Source organism: Phycodurus eques, chromosome 7, assembly GCF_024500275.1.
Source record: "Phycodurus eques isolate BA_2022a chromosome 7, UOR_Pequ_1.1, whole genome shotgun sequence".
NCBI classification, from domain to species: Eukaryota; Metazoa; Chordata; class Actinopteri; order Syngnathiformes; family Syngnathidae; genus Phycodurus; species Phycodurus eques.
Window position 1 is genome coordinate 29,683,804 of NC_084531.1, and position 23,534 is coordinate 29,707,337.

Consider the following 23,534-nt stretch of genomic DNA (forward strand, 5'->3'; position numbering starts at 1 on the left):
ACATCCCCCAGACTCACGGCTGTGGTGTCCTTGAGCAAGACACTGATACCCAGAAATGCTCCCCGGGCGCTTCAGCTGCCCCCTGCTCCAGTGTGTTCCACTAACGTGTATGTGTTCACTGTGATGGCTTAAATGCAGAGAACAAATTTCGTGTACATCCATGCATGTTCATGACAATAAAAGATGATGATGATGATTCTTCTGAATAGAACGAAAAATATTCTTCCGCCATGTTACATAGCACCATCATTCAATATGAAATGTTCATACCCTTCATCTAACTTTACACTACAGTTCCCTTACACACAGACGCCATCCTGCCACCGACAGCAAATCCAAAGGCTGACTTACAATTCATCCTCTACATTCTGTTAGCATCTTATTTGATTGTGCAGATGCATCAACAACTTTCAAACATACGCGGTCGGGTGCTCGCAAAGTCACTCTGTGGACTGGATACAATACAGGAAGTAAACATCATACACAGTTTGAACTTAAAAGAAAACTGTAACCGGCAATTTTAAAAAATATTTTCACACATTTAATGGATAAAATGCACATGTGATGTCATTCAAAGTTAAATACAACTGAACTGTACGGTACTGGATTTAAAAAAAAAAAAAGATTTTAAGCCACTAACGTAGTTTGAACATTTATTTTAGTGTTTTTTTTTTTGTCAATGTCTTTATGTCCCCAAAGTGTTCTGTAAATTGACTGTTTGTTGTACTAGAGCGGCTCCAACTACCGGAGACAAATTCCTTGTGTGTTTTGGACATACTTGGCAAATAAAGATGATTCTGATTCTGATTCTGATTCTTTCGCATACCACTAGAGCGGGCCCACGTACCACACTGAGAATGAATTACATCCCTATACAATACAGCAGCGTTTCCCAAGACACATATCTCATATTGGGAAAAAAAAATCACACAGCACACCACCAAACAAAAATATTACAAATTCTCCAGGAATAAAGCTGATCTTGTCTCAGTTTACTCACTAATGTACTTATCAGTATGAAATGTGGGCCTGTTTACTTGAACACACGGGTTAATCGTAGCTTCTGCCATCTGGGGGCAGAGCATGTAATTGTTCTGCCTGTCAGTATTCGTCGCCGGCATAGATGTGAACAAAGACATTATTTGTAGTAACTAGATTATAATTTTGGGAACAATTAAGTGAAATGAGATCATTTCCTGCGGCACAGTTGTGATCACCTACTAAGTCCAACTTCAATAGGTCACTTTTGGGGTTGATTGGCGTGACCATTTTTTTTGACCAAAAAAATTTTTTTATAAAATACAAATATAAGTTAAAAACGTTTTTTTTTTTTTAATTCAATTACAAAACATTACAAAAATACATATAAAATAGCTTGTAGTAAATAAATAAATGCAAACTATTTAACAAACAATACAAAATTAAAAACGTATGATGAAATAATAAAATATTTGGTGGACTGCTTTGGGGGAGGTTAATGACTTTGGCCCATTCTGCGTGAACATTCTAGACAACAAAAATTGCCAAATAAATATTGCGTGAAAAATGCTCAATGCTACTTCCAGGAAATACACAAACAGTTGCTAAAAATTCGTTGAAAAACTAAATATTAGATGAAAAGTGCAAATATAAGGAGTAGAACGAGAAGTACAAAAATATAAGGCTTGAATGTTTGGTGGAGGGCTGGAAGGGGAAGGGGGTCCTCCAACTGGCATGGAACCAGAGCTGCGGGTCAAGGTCCGCCGCGGTGCCTCCCCTGGAGCCGGCCCTTCATTTGCCCCGCTCTCGCTCTCTGCCAGACTTCACGCCCGCAGCGGGGCAAACTACGCCGCCTCCCTTCCCTCTCGCGCCCACATGACGCCGGTCAAACCACCTTCGCATCAAAGTCACCGCTCACACACCACGCAGGTATCGGCCTGTCTTTTATCGCCATTTTGACACCCTTTAATGACTTTTTGGGGCCGTTTGGAGTGATGGCGAAAATCCCATCAAGCTAGCAGCAGCCACAGCAAACCAAACCAAAAAAAAAAAGATGGCACGATTCGCCGGTCTCTCGCGGATGTTAGAAAGAAGAAAAACCGACACACAAACTTCTCGCAACTAACAAAAGAGGCTGGGGGACTCACCGGCGAGTCCGTAAACGACGAGGAGTGTTGTTAAAAGTCCGTACAGCGGCTCCATGGCTCCGTGGACTGGATTGGACCCGACCGCGTCGTCCTCGTGCGGACCTAACTGTGGATGGAAGCTTGCTCGCCTCCTCCGCGCGAGAAGTGGGCTGTACCACTACGACGACACGGCTCGGGATGTACCAACAAAAAACGTCAAAGAGTCAAACACACAAGACAACAGGGTAATACAATACACGTAGCCCACGTAACTTACAATGATTACATACAATACAATAATCATGATAAAGACCAAAGAGATATTTTTAAAAAACAACAGCAACAACAACAAAACAGCCTATTAAAATGACTAAAACATACAATGCAAGAAAGATTATTGAAATAAATGGAAATGCTCTAAAATGCTGAATCATAAGTATGAGAAGGGGGAAAAAAGGGTAGCTCTTCACCTGGACTTAAAGGAAGCCTAGCTATAACAACACTTGGGGCTGAGTTCACTTTTATTGTAACTTATTCAAAACACAACAGAAATATGATTAGACAATAGTCCAAAAATATTAACATCATAGTGGGAAAATACAAAAATATAACTCAGAATTTTACAAGAATATTATTAGGGGAAAAAATGAAAATATGATATGTATCAAATAGAAAATAAAGACAAAATACTAGAGTGTGACTTACAGTTTTTTAAATTAATTATAATTTCATCATTTAAAAATAGGTTTTATCTTTATTTTCTTTAAACAAAATGTTGTGTGGATCAGTGGGAAAATGTTGAAGTTACTTTGAGATGTAGTAACGTGCACAAATAACGATATTGTTCCTTTGGGTGGTGTCAGGGAACACAATCATGTGGGTTCGCTGCGAAGTGTTGCAAAACAAGGAAGTGAAAGTTAATATAAAGCTCGAGAGATTGCCTCTTGAAGGACAAAGTATCCGAGTCTGATCATTGGGCACTTTGGCACGGGCCGACAATACTGCGCTGTCGGCAGTTTGGAGGAGCCAACTTATTTATTCACTTAGGATAAACAAAAGTGCTTCCTGCTGTGAAAGCACCAAATTTGATTTCTAAGCCATTTCAAAACACATTTTACCAGATCCACATCATAAAGTGAACGTATTCCTTTATGTTTCCTTTATGTTCTGCCATTTTAAATGGCAGACTTTTTGGGGGGGTATTTTTTTGTGGTTCTATTCATGGTAGACATGTCTACCAAATTCCATGTAGCTCAGTCGAACAGACTTTGGGGGCTGAATTTTTAAAAATTCAAAAGGTGAAGATGAGTTTTTCTTTGAAGGATCACTGGAAACAACCAAAATGGCAGCTTCAAACCAAAATGGCAGGCTTCCTGTACCTTTTTGGCCACTGCTTCTTCAGACTTTTTTGTGGTTCTATTCATGATGGACATGTCTACCAAATTCCACGTTGCTCAGTCTAACAGACTTTGGGGTCTGAATTTTTAAAAAATTCAAAAGGTGAAGACGGCTTTTTCTTTGAAGGACCAGGAAATAACCAAAACCACCATAAAGTGGCAGCTTCAACACAAAATGCCAGGCTCCCTGTGTTTTTCCAAGCATGGGCCCTCGAGACTTTTCGGTGGGTCTCCTCAAGATCGACGTGTCTATCAAATGTTATGTAGCTAAGTGAAAGAGGCTTGAGGGACTGAATTTTCAAAGACTTCTTGGGGTCGTGAAACAATTTCAAGAGGGCCTTTGCGCGTAGTCAGTGAATAAAGCATGAGCTGTAATGTGTTTCCTCGCTATCCCTCCTGCCTTTAAACACCCCCTGGTGGCTTATTAATATCCTGAGCGAGCCTAAAATCTCCGGGTGGGAAGCGGTGCCCTTTTCCACAATCAATCCAACCTCTTCCGGGGCCAGTTTACATAGCAACAATACTCATTAATCTCTCACATGATAAATCATTTCCTTATATGTCCTCATAATACAAGCATGCAGACTCTGGCTACATAAGGAGTTGACAACCTCAAAAGTGGTACAATGGGGAGTTCAACTGACAGTTTGACCTGTCAGAAAATCAATCAAAACTTGTAGTTCAGACCATCAGCATGATGAGACTTGAGCTCATTGTTTTTCCTCGGCTTTTTTGTTTGTAATTGTGACGTTTTCCTGTTTGTTTTGATTTGACACCGTTGCAATTTGGCCGAGAGGGTGTGAGACGCTTTGGGTTTCGCACTCGGTGCCCGTCGCGCACACTCCACCTGGCACCAGCCGGTCACCACGCCAGCCCTTAACCCCGCCATTCACCCGCCACCGTCCACATCAACCACCCACTTGATGCTCGACTTTTTCCACCCGTGAAAAAACGGTATTGTGTGGCCGGTACATTTTCTCGACGGGGGTGGAGGTTATTTTTGTGGAAGTACAAAATCGTTTAGGGGGCTTAACACAGCTTTTAGGGGGCCTAACCACATATAACCAAATACATATTTTTTTTTTGGGGGGGGGGGGGTTTAGGGGGGGGGGGGGGGGGTTCAGCCCCCGTAAAATAGGTCTAGTGACACCACTGCCTCCACCCGCCCTTGATCTCTACAATCTCCTTTTCTCTCTATCAGTTCCCCAGGTTTTTTTCTTAAAGGGCTCTATATATAAAGTGGAGTTGTGTTCAGCGGCTTTCTGTTCTGTCTTCTTTTCGGCTTATTCCCCAGGTTCTCCAACTAGGTTCCAATAGATGTTTTTTGTATGTTGTTATTGTCTGTTTTTGCAATTTGCTCCTTTTTCCCCCCCCCCTCATTTGTGGCCGGGTTTCCCAACCAGACTTAATAAAAAATAAATAAAAAAATAAAGTGGGTCCAGCATTATCATAATTTTGTTGTTCTTAACCAAGTAAACACAACTACGATGGCCATAAAGTCAATTTTCCCTCTTTCTTTCTTTTTTCCCAGTGTAGTGTGAGCACACATCAAAGAACACATTTGATCCATTATTGCTGGGTTGAAGGAATTAAATAAGATAGAAATGTGCAGCTAGAGCGCCATCTGATGGCATAATGTACACAAAGCACGACTTTGGCAACAACTCAAAATGAACATTTATTTTGTGTAGATTTTTGAAAACATGTTCATAATGAATAACTGTAGAGTGTAGCAGCACTTTGTTGGCAGAAACAGGTTCAGTCGAAAAAAGTTTGCGGGCTGAAGTATTAGCGGGTATCATTTTCACATTGTTTTGCGTACGACAAAAAATGAACCCCGTCGATGGCCATCGCAGTCAGTCAATTACACTGAACATTGCCAAAGACAAGGTGCCCATTTATACATTGCCAAAGCACTCATTCATGCACATTTTTGAAAAAAATTGACCCGAGGTATGTGCAAATATTTTGCCTCGTGTTTTTGGAGTGGAACAAACCATTTTTGTTGCGATGGCGGCCGGAGCGTTTCTAGGTTGTTTAAAGATGACCAAAAAAATATATATATATTTGTTTCAATCTCTCAATTTTAAGGTGTGCTGGGATTTATTTTTGGGGTGTTTCAGGACCCCCCCACCAAATTGTCTAGAATGCCTATGCCTCTCACCCTCAACTGTCCAAACTAAGCCTTGTTGCATTACGTTATAACACTGTGACTGTTGATGCGATTCATTAGCATGCCTATGACATTTTCCATTGTGTTAGCATTAAGCTCGCGGAAGGCACCATTACGTTGTTTTAAATAACGTGTTTTTTTGTTTGTTTTTGGGATAGTTTGAGAGTAAACCTCATGGGAGTGGCAGTTAACAGCTTGAAGCCTTTTTTTGGGAAAATTGTTGTGAGGTGAGTAGTGTTGCACTCATTGCCAACACACAGCGCTCATATCTAAAACGTTTGCTCACAAGTCGAACGGAAAAAATGGTGTCATTTGTATCTGTAAAGAATAAAAATAACTACATTTCTGCAGAAGGTGACGCAAGTTAATGCTGGGGGTAAAACTTATTTCAAAGGAATCCCCAAATAGTAAGAAGAAGAAAAAAAAAAAAAAAAAAACTTGTGGAGGGGCGGGGCTTGTCAGGATTTGTCAGGACGCCTGCCCCTCCGACTCGCTTTGTGAAACTGAATAATGTGATGACGGACGGAACGAGGGACATCATGCACGGCTAATTTACTAGGAAAGACGTCGCTGAGTGACTTTTGAAAACACAAACAAGTCACGTGAAACCGCGAGCGGCGCTCAAACAGCAAGTCCCACACAAGGCTAACGTTACCACACAACGGTTAAGGGTTTTAGGAAGCGGTTTTAAGGAAAACAGTGTTTGCCTTGACCCAGGGGGACATTTTGTTCCCAAAACTTCAGACGCTACAAACACCTCCTCAGGCAACCTTTTAAGAAGTACTTTTGGCTTTATTTTTCGCACCAACTATAGACTCAGGAACCAACAACAAAACCTGTTTTGCACAAGAACAAACGATGTTGGCAAAGTGACACAAAAATCTCTGCAAATCTTTAGTGTGCTTTAATTAAATGTTGGCAAAAAGAACAAAGTAATCACAGCAAAGTTGACAAGAAAGACTCGCTGAATATGACAAACAGTGCAGAGACCTCCGCAAAGGTCAGAACATAAAGAAAGTTAGCAATTGTGATGAAGAAACTCGTAAATTTCCAAAGACCTCCACCAAGGCAATCCAGATTTGCATCGACACGTACCGGTTCCTTCACAGCCCAGTAGAGTTGAATGGTTATTCTCCGATCCCATTTTGCGGTCGTCTCCTCAGTCCTCCCTGAGGTACGCTTCGGGCACGTCCTCCTCGCTCTGCTCCAGAGCAGAGGTGCGCTGGGCGCTTGCCTGGACCTCCAGGGCTTTGGCCTCCAGCAGCTTCTTGTCGGCGTCTCTGGAAAACTTTCTGGCCTCCTCGGCTTGGGAGCGGGCAACCTGAATGTTGGTCTGCATGGTGATGGACGCGTGCTCCGCGCCTGCAAACAAACACGCCGTGATGCACACAAAGTATTCACAGCGCTTCACTTTTTTTTTTTTTTTTTTGCACACCTGAAGTGTACGCCGCCTCCGCTGCCGTTTCACACAAGCGGAGGGCGCTGACCCACACCGCCTCGAAACGCTTGCACTCCTCTTGTCTGTCGTTGACCTATCACACGGGAGAACATGTGACATCATCGTCGTCGTCCGCCGCAACGGTCGACTCGCACCGGCGGCCGTCGCTCACCTCCGCTCGCTGGCCAATCATCACCTGCCAGACGGAGTCCTCCTCCGCCTGGCTCAGCTTCCCCAGCGAGGCCAGGTAGCGCTTTTGGAGCGTGACCAGTGTCTGCACAGCCTGCCCAAAAAAAAAAATAAAAATAAAATTCAGACATACAAGCTCATCCGTCTGCCATTTTGTGTCAAATTGTCCTCTACTTGAGTTTCATTTTTGGCCACTTTCAGGGATCCTTCAAAGACACCCGAGAGATTTTGGCCGATTGCTCCCAAATTGGAAAGAACACAGTTTTGCGAAAATCTGTGAATAACATAAAAAAAAAAAAAAACACACACAAGATGGAACCAAAGCACTACTTTTACATGACAGAGCTTTGGCGACGCTAAATTAAAGTTTTCTCGTCTAAAACGGCAGGTGCGAGGGCCCGTTCAAACTCACCTTTGAATACTCGGTGATGGCATCTATGAGCGCTAAGGTGGTCTGCGACAGGAAGGTGCTGGAGCTGTCCGTCACTAGCGAGGCCGCTCGCCTGATCAGAGACTCGTGAGTGAGACTCGGAACCTGCAACAACGCAAGAAACTAAGGTTGGATAATTCTGGCAATTTTCAAAGCGGGACGCTTTCCATGGGAATCAACGGAATTTTGTGGGAATAAACAGGAACTCTCCAAATTGAAAGTTGGCTCTTAACAGGGAACTTAAATATAGCGTTGGAAAATGCAATTAATTGAACTTGATTTTCAATCTAGCTCTTGCTAATTGACTGAATAAAATATTTAAAACTCGATAAAGTTCTACTTACAAATATGGATGAAACGTCATGCATTTTAATATTTTGCATGAATGTCTGCTTCTGACAAAACAAAAGTTTAAATATGATACCTTTTCAAAATTTCTCAGCTTAACTTTCCACCCCAAAAAATGACTGACAATGTTCTGGAAATTTTCCAGAAAAAAAATCCACCCCAATGCAACCCTACGAAAAACAAAAATCCCACCAATTATGACAAATATCATAGAGCGACGTTGCCAAAACGCAGCCATCGGTCGTACCTGAGCGAAGGGAACAGCACACAGCCCGCCGGCCACAGACGCCGCCACTGCCGCGCTCCTCCAGCTTGGTTTGCAGCGCCTGCACAGCACCTGGTTGTTACGCCTGCAAACGGCCACAAATAGTCAGCGGTACCTTGACTTAGCTGTTGAATTTCTTCCTCCTTCCGCAAACCACACATCTCTCAAATCAACTTTCCCTAGGCTTTATCGACATCTTCGCCTTCTGCTTCAGTATAGTAGGTATCGTCAAAGTAGTACGTTCGTACTGGGTTCACCAAATCGACTACAAGCACACCTTGCTCATGTTTTTCTATTATTTCTATGATATGATCATCCGCTTCTTCGTCTCGGCACTCACTCATAGTCAATTTGTGGCCTCAGTATCGATACAACGTGCATGTATTTGTAATTGTTGTGGGGGGCACAAATTAGCATTTTGTGCGCATGTTCTATCTATATGGTGCCAACAAAATATTAATTAGCAGCCAAAAAGTACTAATTTGTGGCCACGAATTAGTTGCGGCTCCATCATGGATACTTGGGTAAGCAAATGGAACGCATCGTCTCTGAATTAATTTATTATTTTTTTAATGGCTTTTTTTTTAAATGGACACATAAACATGAGAGCGGGTGCGTTTGATTTGCTCACTAGACTGTCCAGTACGGACCCACAGCTACTTCTTGGCCACAAATGCGCAGTGTGTGCGCACGTTGCATCGGTACTCACGTGGCCTCAACTTCATTTCATCCTCACCGCCTTCGCGTCATCTCTTGGGCTCCGGAACATTCGCTCCTCATTTTGCGCAGGTGCACCTAAATGTTGTCAACTTCATTTCATCCTCATCGCCCTCGCGTCAGGGCTTGGGCCCCAAATCATTCGCTCCTCATTTTGCGCCGGTGCCCCTAAATGTTGTGGCCGGCGCGCACGCGTCACAGCGAGACCGCTTTCTTCCATTTCAGAACACATTGCATCAACACGGTTAATATGAATGTTTGTAAACGTCTCATCGATAACTTGTACATTGATGTTTAATTAATTTGTCGTTTACGTTTGAATTGCGTCACTGTAGGTGCGTTCACTATCTTCCGGTTTCCTTTCCGGTCGAACCCATTCTTCTATTTTCATCGAAATAACAACTACACTGCTCTTTATACGTATATTTGTGTTACATTTACACCTAATGCCAATATTCCGGGGAAATGTTTGATTTCAATTAATTTAAAACAGGACCTACCGGAGCAAACGGAGGAAGACTGCCCCCCGCCACAGCGCGGCCATGTTGGTCCGCCACAGTCAACGTTCCCTCCGCCAAGGCACGTCGATACTTCCGGTCTCACGCCACGCGGGGCTGCCATCTGGTGGCCAAAACCCTCAGATTTTTTCATTACGCTTGGAAACAATGGGCGGTGCCAGTGTACTTCCGGGTGGCAGAAAAGTGGCTAACCGAGCCGAACTGAAAAGCATGACAAAAAACCTGTCGTGTTTGGGGTTGTGCTGCCAGATTTTTCTAAAGGACAGACTGGGAACCAAACCTCCATCATTCGCAGGCATTTTCTCACAGGTATGTAAGCTATAAAATGTTTGATTTGGGTTATCTTTGAGTCATTTAGCAAAGCATCATAGCTAGCCTGCTTGCTAACATCACATACATATGACATCATGGTGAAACGGTCTATACGGCGGTCAAATTTACAGGGGCGAAGGTTTACCAAGGACCCTCTCATAATCCCAATGCCAATTACACACAATTAGCATATATTTCATTTATTTTCCTTTATTTAACCAGGTAAGGCAATTGAGAATAGTTTCTCATTTACAAAGACGACCTGGAGGCACTTTAGTGTTCAGTGTCTTGCCCAAGGACAATTGGACAGCGGAAGGTCAGACCAAGGATTCGAACCACAGACCCTTCGGTCAGTGGACGATCCGCTCTAACAACTGAGCCATGGCTGCATCTTAAGGCCAAAAATAAAATGTCTTTTTCAGTGGGGGGAAAAAAGATGATAAAATCCCTGTTAACATTATAAGAATGAAGTTGTATCCCCTCCCCAAAAAAAACTTTAAAAAAATGTATTTTTTTAAAGCTATGTTGTAAACTTACCAAAAAAAAGACTGTTTTTCTAAGAAAAAGTTGTAATATTGCAATTTTCAAGTCAAAGTTTAATGAGGTTTGAAGTCATTTTAACATGAAATTCAAAAATACCGCTTTATTTTTTGGGGAAATTGAAGATTCAGGTCAGATTTTTTTGTTGTTGTTAAAAAAAAAAAAAAAAAAAGGGATTATTTATTTTGGAAAAAACATTGTATTATATTTACGAGAGAGAAATCTTCTGGTGCTAGTCCTGTTTTCAAGGGAAAAAAAACATTTTATTACAAGAATGAACAAAAAACAACAACACTATTGTCCACCCAGATGTGCAGTGGAACATTCTGTTTATTTTAATTTCAATTTAAGAACATTCCAGAGGGAACACTTGAAATCAATCTGGTTCATTTAACTCCACGGGTGAGACAAAATATTAGAAACGGCTCTCAGTATGTTGCAATGCACTTCTACACCATCACAACCTACAAGCGTACCACAAAACCTGTTGCTTACTAAATTAAAGTGAACATTATCTTTGCAAAGTCAAAATATTTGATACAGATTGTGCAGGTGCCGCTCAGCGTATGGTCGGTGAGTGTTTTGATATTAAAGCACAATGGTAATACAAATATTGCATTATCATTGCCGTCTGATGAAATCCAAGAGTGTCATAGGTAAACAGCAAGTTGTGAATAATTAATGATGCTGGTAATGAGTTGCACCAGACCTTATTATCAATACTCGAGACAGCGACACGCGTCCACAAAAGCACCATGACATGGGGAAAAAAACAACTTGCGTGTATCTGCTTAATTGCATCCCGAGATGTCCAACGTTTTTCCCAATCACTTTGAATAATTAATGAGCACCTTTTAGCCTTTAATGAGTTTCATGGGGATTGTTTTATCCTTTGAGAATAGTGACATGGACGAAATGACTTCAGAGAGCCGTCGTCATTGGGAAAGTTGCCCCCTTGAGGCCCCCTTTAACCACTACACAACCAAACTTTTGAATAGCAAACAAGCAAACGGGTGTGCCTAATCTTGTGGCCGGCAACTGTTTGGTGGTCTTGGTTGGGAGCAATTTGAAATCTACCAAGTTTAATGTTGTTCAGTGAAACTGGCTCTGGGAGCTGAATTTTTCAAACCCCAAAATCTCGATTAAGCTCGGACCTCGTAAAGTGAGTTGCCAAACTCTGTTTCATGGCGTCACACTTTCCCCAGGCACACACAATGGCGAAAATTTCAAATGTTTTACAGTTTGGTTGTCAAGTTGAAACCAAATGTTGACATACACATATATAAAAAACACACGCTTTTATTTCCTCACTGTCTGACATGAAATCAGACTCAACCTTTCTTGTTTTAGATTCAATGAGGATGACCAAAATGATTTCTATGAGCTCAATGCCAGAATAATGAGAGGATTTTAATTTTATTTATTTATTTTTTGACATATTTTTTTTCATGACTTTCATCCAAGTCAGAAGTTGTGCATACATTAAATTCAGAATTTGGTACTGTAAGGAATTCCAAACGAGGCCCGGAGGTTGCCCAGCCGGCCTTGGAAGCTAAAAGTTCTTGATGGGATTCCTACTTCCCGGTTCATTGAATGTTTGGTGGTGATCTTGTTTCCAAATAAGACCTTTTGCTGAGTATTTGTAGAAGCACCCTTTCAAGCTAATGCAGTCATGAGTCTTTTTGGGAATGACGCAACAAGTTTTTCACACCTGGATTTGGGGATTATTTTTTTTTTTTTAGCAAACTGCATGCAGGCTTTCATGTGTCTTGCACTGAGGAGGGGCTTCCGTCGGGCCACTCCGCCATAAAGACCTGACTGGTGGAGGGCTGCAGTGATGGTTGACTTTCTAGAACTTTCTCCCATCTCCCGACCGCATCTGTGGAGCTCAGCCACAGTGATCTTTGGGTTCTTCTTGACCTCTCTCACCAAGGCTCTTCTCCCCCGATCGCTCAGTTTGGCCGGACGGCCGGCTCTTGGAAGGCTCCTGGACGTCCCAAATGTCTTCCATTGCAGGATTATGGAGGCCACTGTGCTCTTAGGAACCTTAAGTGCAGTAGACATTTTTTTTGTAACCTTGGCCAGATCTGTGCCTTGCCACCATTCCGTCTCTGAGCTCTTCAGGCAGTTCCTTTGACCTCATGCTTCTCATTTGCACTGACATGCACTGTGAGCTGTAAGGTCTTACATAGACAGGGGTGTGGCTTTACTAATCCTAGTCCAATCAGTGTAATCAAACACAGCTGGACTCCAATGAACCATCTCAAGGATGATCAGAAGAAATGGACAGCACCCGAGTTAAATAGAGGGGACTTTACCCTTGTAATGATTTGGGAGTCCCGTTTAATTGTGATTACGTTATCTGCCTACATGTGTTGTTGTTCACAAATCTGTCGCTTACACCGACCGTCGGCCGCTCATGAAAACCGGTTGCCGAAAGCCGCACGGTGCGCGAGAGTTCAGTCGGGTTTGGCCGCGTCGTCCGGCCTGCAGCAGTCTTTAGTCAACGTCAGGTTCCGACCAACATTGTTGTGGTAAAGTCCACGTGTGAAACCCCAATTAACGATGGGCATTTAACTCTCTGGCTATTTATGTTTTACTTTGTGTTTTCCATCAACCAATATTTGACAGTTTGGTTATTTAGTTCTCCGGCCTCTATGGAGAGGAGCAGTTGAAGGTGAGATGATCCTTTGCTCCAAAAAGTTGGCTTACTCCGAAACAATTTGCCACACACACAAACACTTCTAACGTGATGGCTACGCCCCCGGGTCGCCATGGTCGCCGTGCTGCGCGTTCATTGGTCATCAGCAATCCGAAGGTGTGCTACAAATGCGGTTGCCCTCCGTTTGCAATGCGGCAGCAGAGTTCCGAGTGTGCCAACAGATTCCCCAGCTGCTTTTTTTTTTTTTTTTTTTTTTTTGACGAATGGCTGGCAGCAACGGCTCGCTGGTGGTAGGCAGCGAGGAACGAAGCGACTTCAGCACGACTGCTTTCATCCAAGTTTTGATCGCCGTCTTCCTCAGCGTCAACCTCTTCCAGCTGGGCACTTTCTTCGCCAAGGACCGCTTCCTGTCGTCCATGCGCTACGTCCTGTTTGCCAACATGCTGCTCAACGACTGCTGGTTCCTGATCGTAAGCGACGTGCTGCTCTTCTTGTACCAGTTTCGTGTGACCACGCACGTTTGGCTGTGCCTGCCGGTCTACTTCGTCATGGCCATCTCAGTCATGGCCACGCCGTGCACTTTGACCGCCATGACCGTGGAACGCTACGTGGCCGTGTGCATGCCCCTGCGGCACGCCGAGCTGTGCGCCACCCAGCGAGCCTTGAGCGCCTTGGCGGTCATCGGCGGACTGAGCTGCATACCTTGCTTGGTCTTCTACTTGGCCGTCTTCGCCTCGGTGGCCGACGGCTACTACGAGCGCCGGTCGATGTGCTCGGTGAACAACCTGGAGGCGTACCCGTGGCAGAACTACCTGAGGTCGGCCATGTACACGATGTACTTTCTGGCCATGGGCGGCGTCATCGTCTTCTGCTACGTGCGCATCACGTGGGCGGCCAGGGCGGTGTCGGCGAGCGACCGGGAGGCATCCAGGAAAGGTCTCAGCACGGTGACCCTTCACGCCTTCCAGCTCGTCCTCTGCTTCGTGCACCTGCTGCTCCCCCCGGTAGAGAAGGCCCTGATGCAGCTGGATTACACCTTGTTCAGAAAATTTCGCCTCTTTAACTACATCGCCTTGATTCTGGCCCCGCGCTGCTTGAGCCCTCTGGTCTACGGCCTCAGGGATGAGGTGTTCTTCAAGGCGCTCAAGTACTACGCCCTCTGCGGCTTGTCTAGGAAGAATAGGAACGGGGGGAAAGGCCAAATGTAGAAGTCCCGATCATTTTATTTCCACTATCTGTCATGGTCTGTGTTTTGGTTTGGGTTGTGTTTAGTTTTGTTCCATGTTTTCCTGTGTTCCGTGTTTGTCGTATGCTCATTAGGTTGTCATGTCCACCTGTTCTCGTCTACTTTGTGTCGACCAATCGGCTCTCTCCAGCCACTCGTGTCTTGTCGTGGTGTTCCTCGTTGTCTCGTCTATTTGTTTGTATTTAGTTCCCTGGTTTCTTTCAGTTCTTGTCGGTTCATTGTCGTTGTCACATGTCTTTGCCGTGTCATAGTCAGGTGTCATTTTCCCTGTCTTACTCACAGGTCATAGTTTGTCTCCAGTTTTAGATATTCTTTGTTACTTTGGTTTGATTATAGAAAGATAGAGAAATAGAAAGTGATGTACAGTATGTATTTTTAGGATGTGCTTGTACTCAATTTAGAAATCAGGGATGAGATGAGATTTTCCAGGGTGCTCGAGTACTTACGCCTTCTGCGGCTTGTCCAGGAAGAAGAGGGAAGAAAGTCGAAATGTCCATTTTTGTATTTTCGCTGTTTATGGGCTTTGAAAGTTTGATGTTTAATGTGGCAAGCCTGTTTTTAAAAGTCCTCCGACTTCATGGGTAGAATTGCACGATCTGTTCTACTGAGGATGAGGGGGGGGGGGCAACCTCGCGCGAAGAAAAAATGTGTACTCGGAACGCGGCGATGAAATGTTGTTCACCTTTGCGGCTTGTCAAGGATGAGTAAGAATAGGAAGAAAGATGAAATGTGGACATCCAAATGATTTTGTTGTCGCTATTATTATTATTATTATTATTATTATCGAACAGAGTTTTTTTTCTAAAGTCCTCAGCGGTCCAAATACAAAGTGATCCCCAATTAAGGATGTGTTTCAACTCAACTTAGACTTACTTATTATCTTATTATTTGTATGTATATGTACATGTATTATTATACTACAAAGGGCCCAAATGTTTATACTGTGACCACAAAATGTTGATTTACTTGTTAAATATGAATATATGTTTGTGTACTCCTCTTTCATATGATCGTATAGAAAGTGACATATTTACAAGTACGTATAAATATATAAAAAATCTTACGAGCACAATGAAAACCAACTTATGCGTGTATGTGTTATTCTGAATGTATTATTGTTGGCTGATGTGCATTTACAAAAATAAAAAGACACTTGAGCATATTAAGTTGAAAACATGGAGATTTTTTATTTCTTCTTTCCAGCCGAGCGTTGTGCGCATGATGCATCGATGAAATGAAAATATTAATCAAAGGTAAGGACGGCTTCTGCTCCAACAAACAGTCCCAAACATGAACGTTGCGTTATTAAAAACTATCTTGCATTCATTTTAGTGTGATTTTTACATGACAAAGAATAATGTACAGTAAAGTCATTATAATAAGAATAAATATGAAATATATTGGCAGAACGTCATCCCCCTACAATCCCAAAACGCGCGTGGTAATCGTCCAGACTGTAAGTGTGTGTGCGAATGTAGTTTGCCGATGATGTGACCTGCGATTGGCCGGCGTCCGGTGCGGGGTGTACCCCGCCTCTCGCCCAAAGTCAGCTGGGACAGACTGCCGCTCACCCGCCACCCTAATGAGGGCGAACGCTGGAGAAAAGGGACGGAGAGCGAGGATTTCATCGCAATGAGCAGAAAGAGGAAGTGTTTTACGAACCGAACTGTCAATTTGCTTCTAAAAGCATCAATTAGTCAAATAAATAGCCCTAAATAATGAGGAATTAAATACGGCAAATTCCGCGACCCCTCCCACCCGGAAAAGGTGAAAGTATTGCCCGTAGATGCCACGAAAAGGCAGCAAAACACAACTTTTGTTGAAGTGAAGCTCCTCAACCCACTTCAACATTGCTCCATGTCACAAGAAGGCAGCAATGAACCATTTAGTCAAAATGAAGCTCCTCAACTCTCTTCAACCTCATTGCTGAACACGAAGGTGTTCAGCAATGAACTAAACAAATATGGCTACCGGAACTACAAAGTGTCTGTGGTCCTCAATCAGTCCTCTCTCAAGTAAGCTTCATGTATTTCCAGCTCGTCGGCGTCCTCCAAAGAGGCGGCGTACTCCGCCATCCTTTGGATCTCGTCCACTTTGGTCTCGGCCAGCTTCTTGTCCGCCGCCCCCGCCGCGCTCCGGGCCCGGTCGGCGTGCGACCGCGCCAGCCGGACGCTGGCCGTCAACGTGGCGGACGCCTGCTCCGACCCTAAAGAAGCACAGGCCGGGGGGCTCGAGTCAGACGCAAGTGGACAATTTGAGGATGTGGAACTCGCTTGGCTATAATCCACTTCACCAATGCTTGGATAATGTAAGTGTCCGGAGTCCCGTTTCACTCACCGGCCGCGTACGCCGCCTCCGCCGCCATTTGGCACAAGTTGACGGCCTTGATCCAGGTGGTCTCGAAGCGTTTGCATTCGTCCAGCTGCTCGCTGACCTGTCAAGCGGGAGCCCAGATTAACATCAGACAGCTGCACAATGTTCCCACGCTGGATCACACGCCTGCCCGGCACCCCATTCTTCCTCTTGCCAAGACCCCGAGATACTTGAACTCCTCCACTTGGGGAAGGATCTCTTCCCCGACCCCGAGAGGGCATTCGGCCCTTTTCCGACTGAGGACCGCGGCCTCAAGTTTGGAGGCGCTGATTTTCATCCCAGCCGCTTCACACTTTGCTACGAACTGCTCCAGCGAGAGTTGAAGCCACCAAAACCACATCATCTGCAAAAAGCAGAGACGTAATACTGGTGTCACCGAACCGGACCCCCTCAACACTCCGGCTGCACCTAGAAATTCTGTCCAGGAATGTAATGAACAGAATCGGTGACAAAGGGCAGCCTTGGCGGAGTCCAACTGTCACTGGAAACGAATCTGACTGACTGCCGGCATTGCGGACACTGGCCGTACAGGGACCGAACAGCCCGTATTAAGGGGTCCGGTACCCCATACTCTCGGAACACCCTGCGCAGGACTCCCATAGGGACACGGTCGAACGCCTTCTCCAAATCCACAAAGCGCACAACTCAGACAATCCTCAACCTAAACTTAACCAGCCCTAATACACCCAAACCCCTCACCCTCATCAACCCCCAACCAATTCCAACCGTCACTCGAACCTACGTCCGTGGCGTTCAGGTTTTCTCCTGTGCTGTCGTCGATGGGTCTCGGCTCAATAAAAGTTGGGAAACACAGCGCTATGTGATTATAAGTAATCCTACTGGGTAACAGACACACGATACAAACATGCGGTTTTGAAATGAAATGAAAAGGTTACACAGCGACGGCATCGGATTGTGGTGTCTCTACACTTGGTGAAGCAGCATGTGGCCTACGGCCCCGGGCTATTCTCGCAGGCCGCGTTCCAACAATTGTACGAGGTGGCTCGATGTTGAGTCCGAGTCTGACAGCAGTCACGTCGACATGCGGACGCCACCGATTCGAACCCAGAGCCTCAGAACTGCGAGGCAGGCGCGCTGACCACCTACCAACTTGAGATCACAAAGTATTTTCCCAATTAAGTGACCAACTCCCGCCGCCCTACTGTTTTATGTAGTGTGTCCAGAAAAGGCGCGACTTAAATTTGACATTGGAATTGTATTATTATGAATAAAGAGTTGAAGTCACCTCTGTTTTCTGTCCATATATGGCCTGCTGAAGCGAGTCCTCCTCGGCGGGGCTCAGTTTTCCCAACGAGGTCAGATAACGTCTTTGCAGGGCAATGCGTCTGTGCACAGCCTGGAAACGCACAAAAACGCCTCATGAAGCATCGGCGCAGATTCGTTGGGACCACACGCGGCGATCGACGACGACTCAAATCACAACGTTAACAACCGACTGTGGGAGGACATTTATTTCGGGGTGACGCTCACCTTAGCGTAGGCGTCGAGCGCGTCGACCAGAGCGAAGGTGCTCTGCGACAGGAGTGTGCCGGTGCCGTCGGTGACCAGCGACGTCGCCCTTCTGATCAGGGCGTCGTGAGTCAGGTGCTCCGCTTGCTGCAAGGCAAACGCATTTGAGTGGTGAAGCAGCATGTGGCCGTCCTATTAGAAGAACTTGCAAAGTGCGTTCCATACACCTGCTCCATGCAACTCCCCCACAAAAACTGCAGAAATACAGGAGCAATATTGCGGCAACACCTACCTGCACAGACGGTGCAGAACAAAGGTGGCTCAAGCTTGAAGGCGCAGCGCTTGTGTGTGCGCACACTTGCCCTTGCAGCAACTTCCTGTTTGCCGTCTTTCTGGTGCTGAACAGGACACTGGCAGAACTGCTGTTAAGGGTGAAAAACACAAACAAGTTTCCATTTGTTCAAGAAACCAAGATTAATGTGAGGAGAATAAACTCCTAATTTTCCACGATAGCGGAAAATTTTAATGTAGGATTGTGTGCAAAAAGTAGGCTTTTTTTAGAAACAAATAGCAATGTGATGACAATAGTAACATTTTTCCAAACTACTTGTCCTATAAAAATAATAGTCATTATTTAGAAGAAAAGTCAGATAAAAAAGAAAACAAAAAGTAATGTTATGAAAATACATTTTGTATTTTTTAGAATGTTTTTCTTTTCAGAATAAGTTATTTTTAAAGAAAGAGCAAGATTTTCTTTTTTAGGAAAAAAGTATTTCTTAGAAAAACAATTTCAAGAGTAACATTTTTTTTTTCCAAGAATTACAGTTGAAAACATTGTGGGGAAGTATTTTTTCAAGAATAAAAGTGGTATTCCAAGAATAGTGATTTTTGTTGTTGTTTTTTTTGTATTAAGAATATTATTTAATCAAAGTGGGATTTTTTTTTTTTTCAAGAAACAAAATATTATGAGAATTTATACTTTTTTAGACGATTGGTTGTATTTTTCCAAGACCAACATTTTTTTTTTTAATTCCCAAAAAGTTTTTTTTTTTTTTTTTTTTTTTGGGAGGCCAGAAGTACCTGAGCAGGCGACTGCACGCTGCTCCACTCCTGCTGGAAGCGTCTCTTTGCGAGCCCAAAAGTCCCCCCGTAGCCCGGATGCCGCATGCTGAGCACTGACGCACGGCTTGCATTCTAACCACCTTTCTGTCTTTTTGTCAAACACCAGCGAATCAAACCTCTTTTCTTCCGTAGCTTTCAAATGTCCAGTTTGTTCCCGTCAGCGCCCTTGCCGCTCGTATTTATGCAGCCCCGGAGAGAGTCTGCGTCACATTGCGTAAAATCTTCGATCCGGTGACACTGCCTGCTGCAAATGCGCTCGTTTTGCCTCATCTCACCCCCAAAGGAAAAGGCCACAGAGGCTATGTACGTGCAGCTTGCAGAGTCTGACATACACGAGCACTGAGAACTGCGTGCGTGCGACATGCCATCGCGTAATCTTTTGACCTGGTGAAGCAGCAAGTGGTTCATTAGCCAAGGCTGTTCTTGTACACTTTGTTCCAACAATTATGTTATTCTCATGAGGCATGCGGCTCTTGAAAACTGCACATTTCCCAGTGTTTAATACAGAGAACAGAAAATACTACCACAGTTGGTCTCAGAAGTGGGATCCAAGAAATCACCCCCTAAAAAACAAAATCCTCCCACAAACTCATTAAAAGAATAAGCTTGGTGTTTCGCAGGGTGTGTTACAGTAATATAAAACATGTTGCCAACGTTGGTGTCAGAAGTGGGATCTAAGGTTTGACCGGCCCCACAAACAAAGAAAACTGTTGGTGTTTTGTGTTTTTGCAGCAATATTGAAACTATCACCGCAATGGAAGGTGTCAGAAGTGGGGTCCAATGATTGATTAGCCCCGACAAAGCCACAAAAATATCACACCGGGATTCCCTGAATGCTTATTACAAAAATATGACACAACTGGTGTCAGAAGTGTGATCAAGGATTGCACAGCCCCACAAAAAGGTAACACCCAATGTTTATCAAAGTCCATCCATCCATTTTCTGAGCCGCTTCTCCTCACTCGGGTCGCGGGCGTGCTGGAGCTGATCCTAGCTATCATTGGACAGGATGGTGGGGTACACCCTGACCCGGTTGGTTTGTTAAAGTGATACAGAAAATATTGCTAAAATCATTGGTGCCAGAAGTGGCATCCTAGAATTGACCACCTGCCTAAAATTCCCTACCTTGGCGTTTTTCAGTGGTTCATGAATTAATATCAAAAATAATAACACAGCGATTGGTGTCAGAAGTGGGGTAATAGGATTGACCATCACAAAATAATAACCAAATAACAACTCTTGTTTTTTCCTAACAGTACAGTAATGTGTCAGAATCAAAACACGTTGCCACAAAAATGGTGTCAGAAGTGGGATCCATGGACTGCGCACCCGCTCCGAACAGATCTTGGTGTTTTTGTATGGTTTATTACATTCACATAGAAAATTTTGCCACAGCAATTGGTGTCTGAAGTGGGATCCAAGGCTTGTCCAGGCCGCAATTTCTGTTCAAATTCTGTTGATTTTCATGCGCAAGATTGTTAAAGAGTCGTTTCAGTTTGATGTTCTATTAAAATTCGAATGTAATTTTTATTGAATGCTCTTGGACAAGAGTTTTCCGAACAGACTCCATGTCATAATTCACCCCGAATTGTAATTTACCAGACGTTTCATAACGGCCGTGCGGCGTCCGGCATTTATTTGCTCTCCGAGTTTGTTTTGGACCTCCGCTCGGCTGCTCGGCCTCCAGCAGTGACGCAGAGCTTGCGCAAAGGAAAGAGGCCAGCGACCCCCCGACCTCCGTCCCGACCCAACACCGCCTCCAACGAGACGCGCACACCTCCCGAGAGAGGTGCTCCCACCAGAGTCGATGTGTTTGCGCAAACAACGGCAGAAGTGGAGGTTACACGATGACACCGTGACGCCACGCGGTGACGTTAATGATCAGCTCGTCAGGTAATTGATTACTAAATGAAGCCGCCCTCATTGGAAACCTTCAAAAACAACAAGAAAACGTTGCTCCGAGCCAGAACGTTGCAACACAAGTTCGATTAAAAATGTTTCTTTCTTACAAGGGAAACAAAGCAGACAATGACGACTAACTCTTGGTGTCAGACATGGGATTGACGTGGTGTTTTCTTAGTTTATTTTTAAGTAATATATCAAATATTGACACAATTGTTGGTGTCTGAAGTGGGCTACTCCGATCGACTGGCCCTCCGAACGCTTTTGTTTTTCTAGGGTTTAGTACAGTATTATAGTTAGAACATATTGCTACAATTGGCATCAGAAGTGGGATCCAAAGATTAACCGAACCCAACAAAAGGCAAAACTCTTGGTGTATCCCAAGGATTTATTTCAGTAATAGATCAAATATTCACACAATCGTCGATATCAGAAGTGGGAAGTTCCCACTTCTAACTCCACAAAATTACGAGAGCCCACTCTTTGAGTTTTCCCAGGGTTTATTTCAGTGACGCTTCAAATATAGACACAGAAATTGGGGTCAGAAGTTGGATGCCATGATTGACTTACCTCACTAAATGACAAAAAGACAACTCTTGGTGTTTTCCCGGGGTTTAGTCCACTGATATAGCAAACATTGATTCAAGTGTTGGTGTCAGAATTGGGATTCATGGACTGAGCAGCCCTAAAAACAACCCTCGGTATTGATCCAGGGTTTATGTAAAAGATGTCAATCATATTTCCACAACAACTGCTGTCAGAAGTGGGATCCAATGACTGACTACTCCACAAAAAGATCCTTGACACAATTATTAGTGTCAGATGCGGGGTCCTCGGATTGTGCTTCCCCCAGAAAAAAACAAAAAGGCAACCTTTGTTGGTGTACCAGGCTTTATGGTACAGCACGCCCGTGACCCTAGTGAGGAGAAGCGGTTCAGAAAATGGATGAATGGATGTTCTGCACACAAATTGTTGGTATCAGAAGTGACATCAAGACACTTGTTGGTGTTTTTCCAATTCCCATGAATTAGTATTGCGGCGGATTGTAGTATTGAGTGCATCGATTGACTGGACTGATCGGTCTGAGTCCTACCAGCCACAACTGGCAGAGCTCAAACACGACCTTTGAACTCCTTCATCCTCCTCCTCCTCCTCGTCATCATCTTGATCTCTATTTTGAAAGTCATTTTTTTTTTCTCAGAAAGAAATCTTAATATAAGGGGGGGGGGGGGAGAAGACCTTCTATTCTCGAGAGAAAAGCAAGAAAAAAGGGGATTTGTTTTTATTCATTTTTTTTGTTTGTGCGGTATTTTTTTTACAGAAAAAAAAAAAATGTTACCGAGTAAGTGCATAAAAAGGAGCATTTTTTTAAGAAAAAAAAACATTTTTTAGAAATAAATAAAAGACACATATTTCGAGAACAGGAAAACGATATTTTGGGTGGGGGGGGGGGGGGTGTCTTTTTCCAGAAAAACGTTTCCAGGAAGAAATAGTTATGTTACCAAAAGAACAACCCTTTTTGGGGAAAAAGTGAAGACGCGCGTGTGCAAAATGTCCTCTCCCGACCTGCCCGCGAACGCAACCCGCCTGCACGCAGCTCGACGACCGCGCTTCCTCAACGCGCCCCTCGTCGTGGCCGCCGTCCCGTCTACCCGCCGCCCGGCCGCCCGGCGCTCCGACCGCACGTGCGCCCGAGCCCGAACTACGCCAGACGCTCGGCCCGGTGGCCTTTTTCGACTTCTTCTGCTTCGTCCTGCGCCCCGGGGTCCTCTGCCCGCTCGTCTACGGATTCCGGGACTGGAGCCTGCGCGGGCACGTCGTCGAGGCCCTCGGGGCCCGCGTGGGGTCAAAGGTCAGGGTCTGAACGTGGACCCGGTTGTTTGACAAAATACAGTTTTGGAAGACCTTTTAACAATAAAAATCATACATTTTTCAAGGGTAAAACTTTTGAATGATCTGAGATGATTTTTGGGAGATTTGTTTTCCAAACTTTTTTTTTTTATGAGTAAAGACTCTCTTTTGGAGACTTTGTGGAGGGAGTCACAAAACGTGCGGCGGCGGAGCCAAGGTTGCGATCTGAAAGCGAGCGGATCCTTGCTCAAAGCAGTCCTAACCGCTTTTTCAGCCTTTTTCATGGAGACGTCTCGGTTAACCATCAACCTGCTGCAAACACACGCGCGCTCGTTTCAATAAAAAAAAAAAAAAAAAAGGTGGCACAATTGTGACTAGTTCACGAAACGTTTTTGTGGGGGCACCACGGGGCCAGCATACATACACTTACAATAGTTTAAAGATAATAATAATAATAATAATAACTACACGGCATG

The 23,534-nt window shown here is 44.3% G+C and overlaps 4 protein-coding genes across 5 annotated transcripts in view; 1 reads left to right on the forward strand and 3 right to left on the reverse strand.

Moving 5' to 3' along the window:
- Window positions 1-6,352, reverse strand: part of nectin3a (nectin cell adhesion molecule 3a) — a 48,398-nt gene extending 42,046 nt beyond the window's left edge. For both annotated transcript variants that reach the window (XM_061681073.1, XM_061681074.1), the window contains exon 1: window positions 2,127-6,352. In XM_061681073.1, the coding sequence (XP_061537057.1) occupies window positions 2,127-2,181 (55 nt within the window). In that variant the 5' untranslated portion in view covers window positions 2,182-6,352. The remainder of the gene's footprint in view (window positions 1-2,126) is intronic.
- A 211-nt stretch (window positions 6,353-6,563) lies between these two features.
- Window positions 6,564-9,632, reverse strand: LOC133404785 (diablo IAP-binding mitochondrial protein-like). Its single transcript, XM_061681077.1, has 6 exons — window positions 9,563-9,632; window positions 8,328-8,430; window positions 7,715-7,837; window positions 7,286-7,396; window positions 7,111-7,207; window positions 6,564-7,037 (listed from the first exon to the last, which is right to left on the reverse strand). The coding sequence occupies exons 1-6, from the start codon at window positions 9,604-9,606 to the stop codon at window positions 6,835-6,837; spliced, it is 681 nt and encodes a 226-aa protein (XP_061537061.1). The 5' UTR covers window positions 9,607-9,632; the 3' UTR covers window positions 6,564-6,834.
- A 3,725-nt stretch (window positions 9,633-13,357) lies between these two features.
- Window positions 13,358-23,071, forward strand: LOC133405366 (uncharacterized). The gene is made up of 5 exons (XM_061682236.1): window positions 13,358-14,298; window positions 16,377-16,574; window positions 18,554-18,614; window positions 20,908-21,144; window positions 22,805-23,071. Exons 1-5 carry the CDS (start codon window positions 13,358-13,360, stop codon window positions 23,069-23,071), a joined length of 1,704 nt encoding a protein of 567 aa, XP_061538220.1.
- On the reverse strand, window positions 16,317-19,376 carry LOC133404784 (diablo IAP-binding mitochondrial protein-like). Its single transcript, XM_061681076.1, has 6 exons — window positions 19,264-19,376; window positions 18,476-18,602; window positions 18,205-18,330; window positions 17,960-18,070; window positions 16,678-16,774; window positions 16,317-16,546 (listed from the first exon to the last, which is right to left on the reverse strand). The coding sequence occupies exons 1-6, from the start codon at window positions 19,374-19,376 to the stop codon at window positions 16,341-16,343; spliced, it is 780 nt and encodes a 259-aa protein (XP_061537060.1). The 3' UTR covers window positions 16,317-16,340.
- Window positions 23,072-23,534: the final 463 nt, after the last annotated feature.

Bases quoted from the DNA above. Each gene is read 5' to 3' on its own strand.
- LOC133405366 (XM_061682236.1), top strand. From the start codon at position 13,358: ATGGCTGGCAGCAACGGCTCGCTGGTGGTAGGCAGCGAGGAACGAAGC. The intron at 18,615-20,907 runs GTGAAAAACACA...GTAATTTACCAG, and splicing joins TGGCAGAACTGCTGTTAAGG to ACGTTTCATAACGGCCGTGC. The intron at 21,145-22,804 runs GTTACACGATGA...GCCTGCACGCAG, and splicing joins AAACAACGGCAGAAGTGGAG to CTCGACGACCGCGCTTCCTC.
- LOC133404784 (XM_061681076.1), bottom strand. From the start codon at position 19,376: ATGCAAGCCGTGCGTCAGTGCTCAGCATGCGGCATCCGGGCTACGGGG. The intron at 18,603-19,263 runs GTACTTCTGGCC...CCTTAACAGCAG, and splicing joins GCGTGCAGTCGCCTGCTCAG to TTCTGCCAGTGTCCTGTTCA. The intron at 18,331-18,475 runs GTAGGTGTTGCC...TTTGCCTTGCAG, and splicing joins GTTCTGCACCGTCTGTGCAG to CAAGCGGAGCACCTGACTCA.
- LOC133404785 (XM_061681077.1), bottom strand. From the start codon at position 9,606: ATGGCCGCGCTGTGGCGGGGGGCAGTCTTCCTCCGTTTGCTCCG. The intron at 7,838-8,327 runs GTACGACCGATG...GCGTTGTTGCAG, and splicing joins GTGCTGTTCCCTTCGCTCAG to GTTCCGAGTCTCACTCACGA. The intron at 7,038-7,110 runs GTGTGCAAAAAA...GTTTGTTTGCAG, and splicing joins GGAGGCGGCGTACACTTCAG to GCGCGGAGCACGCGTCCATC.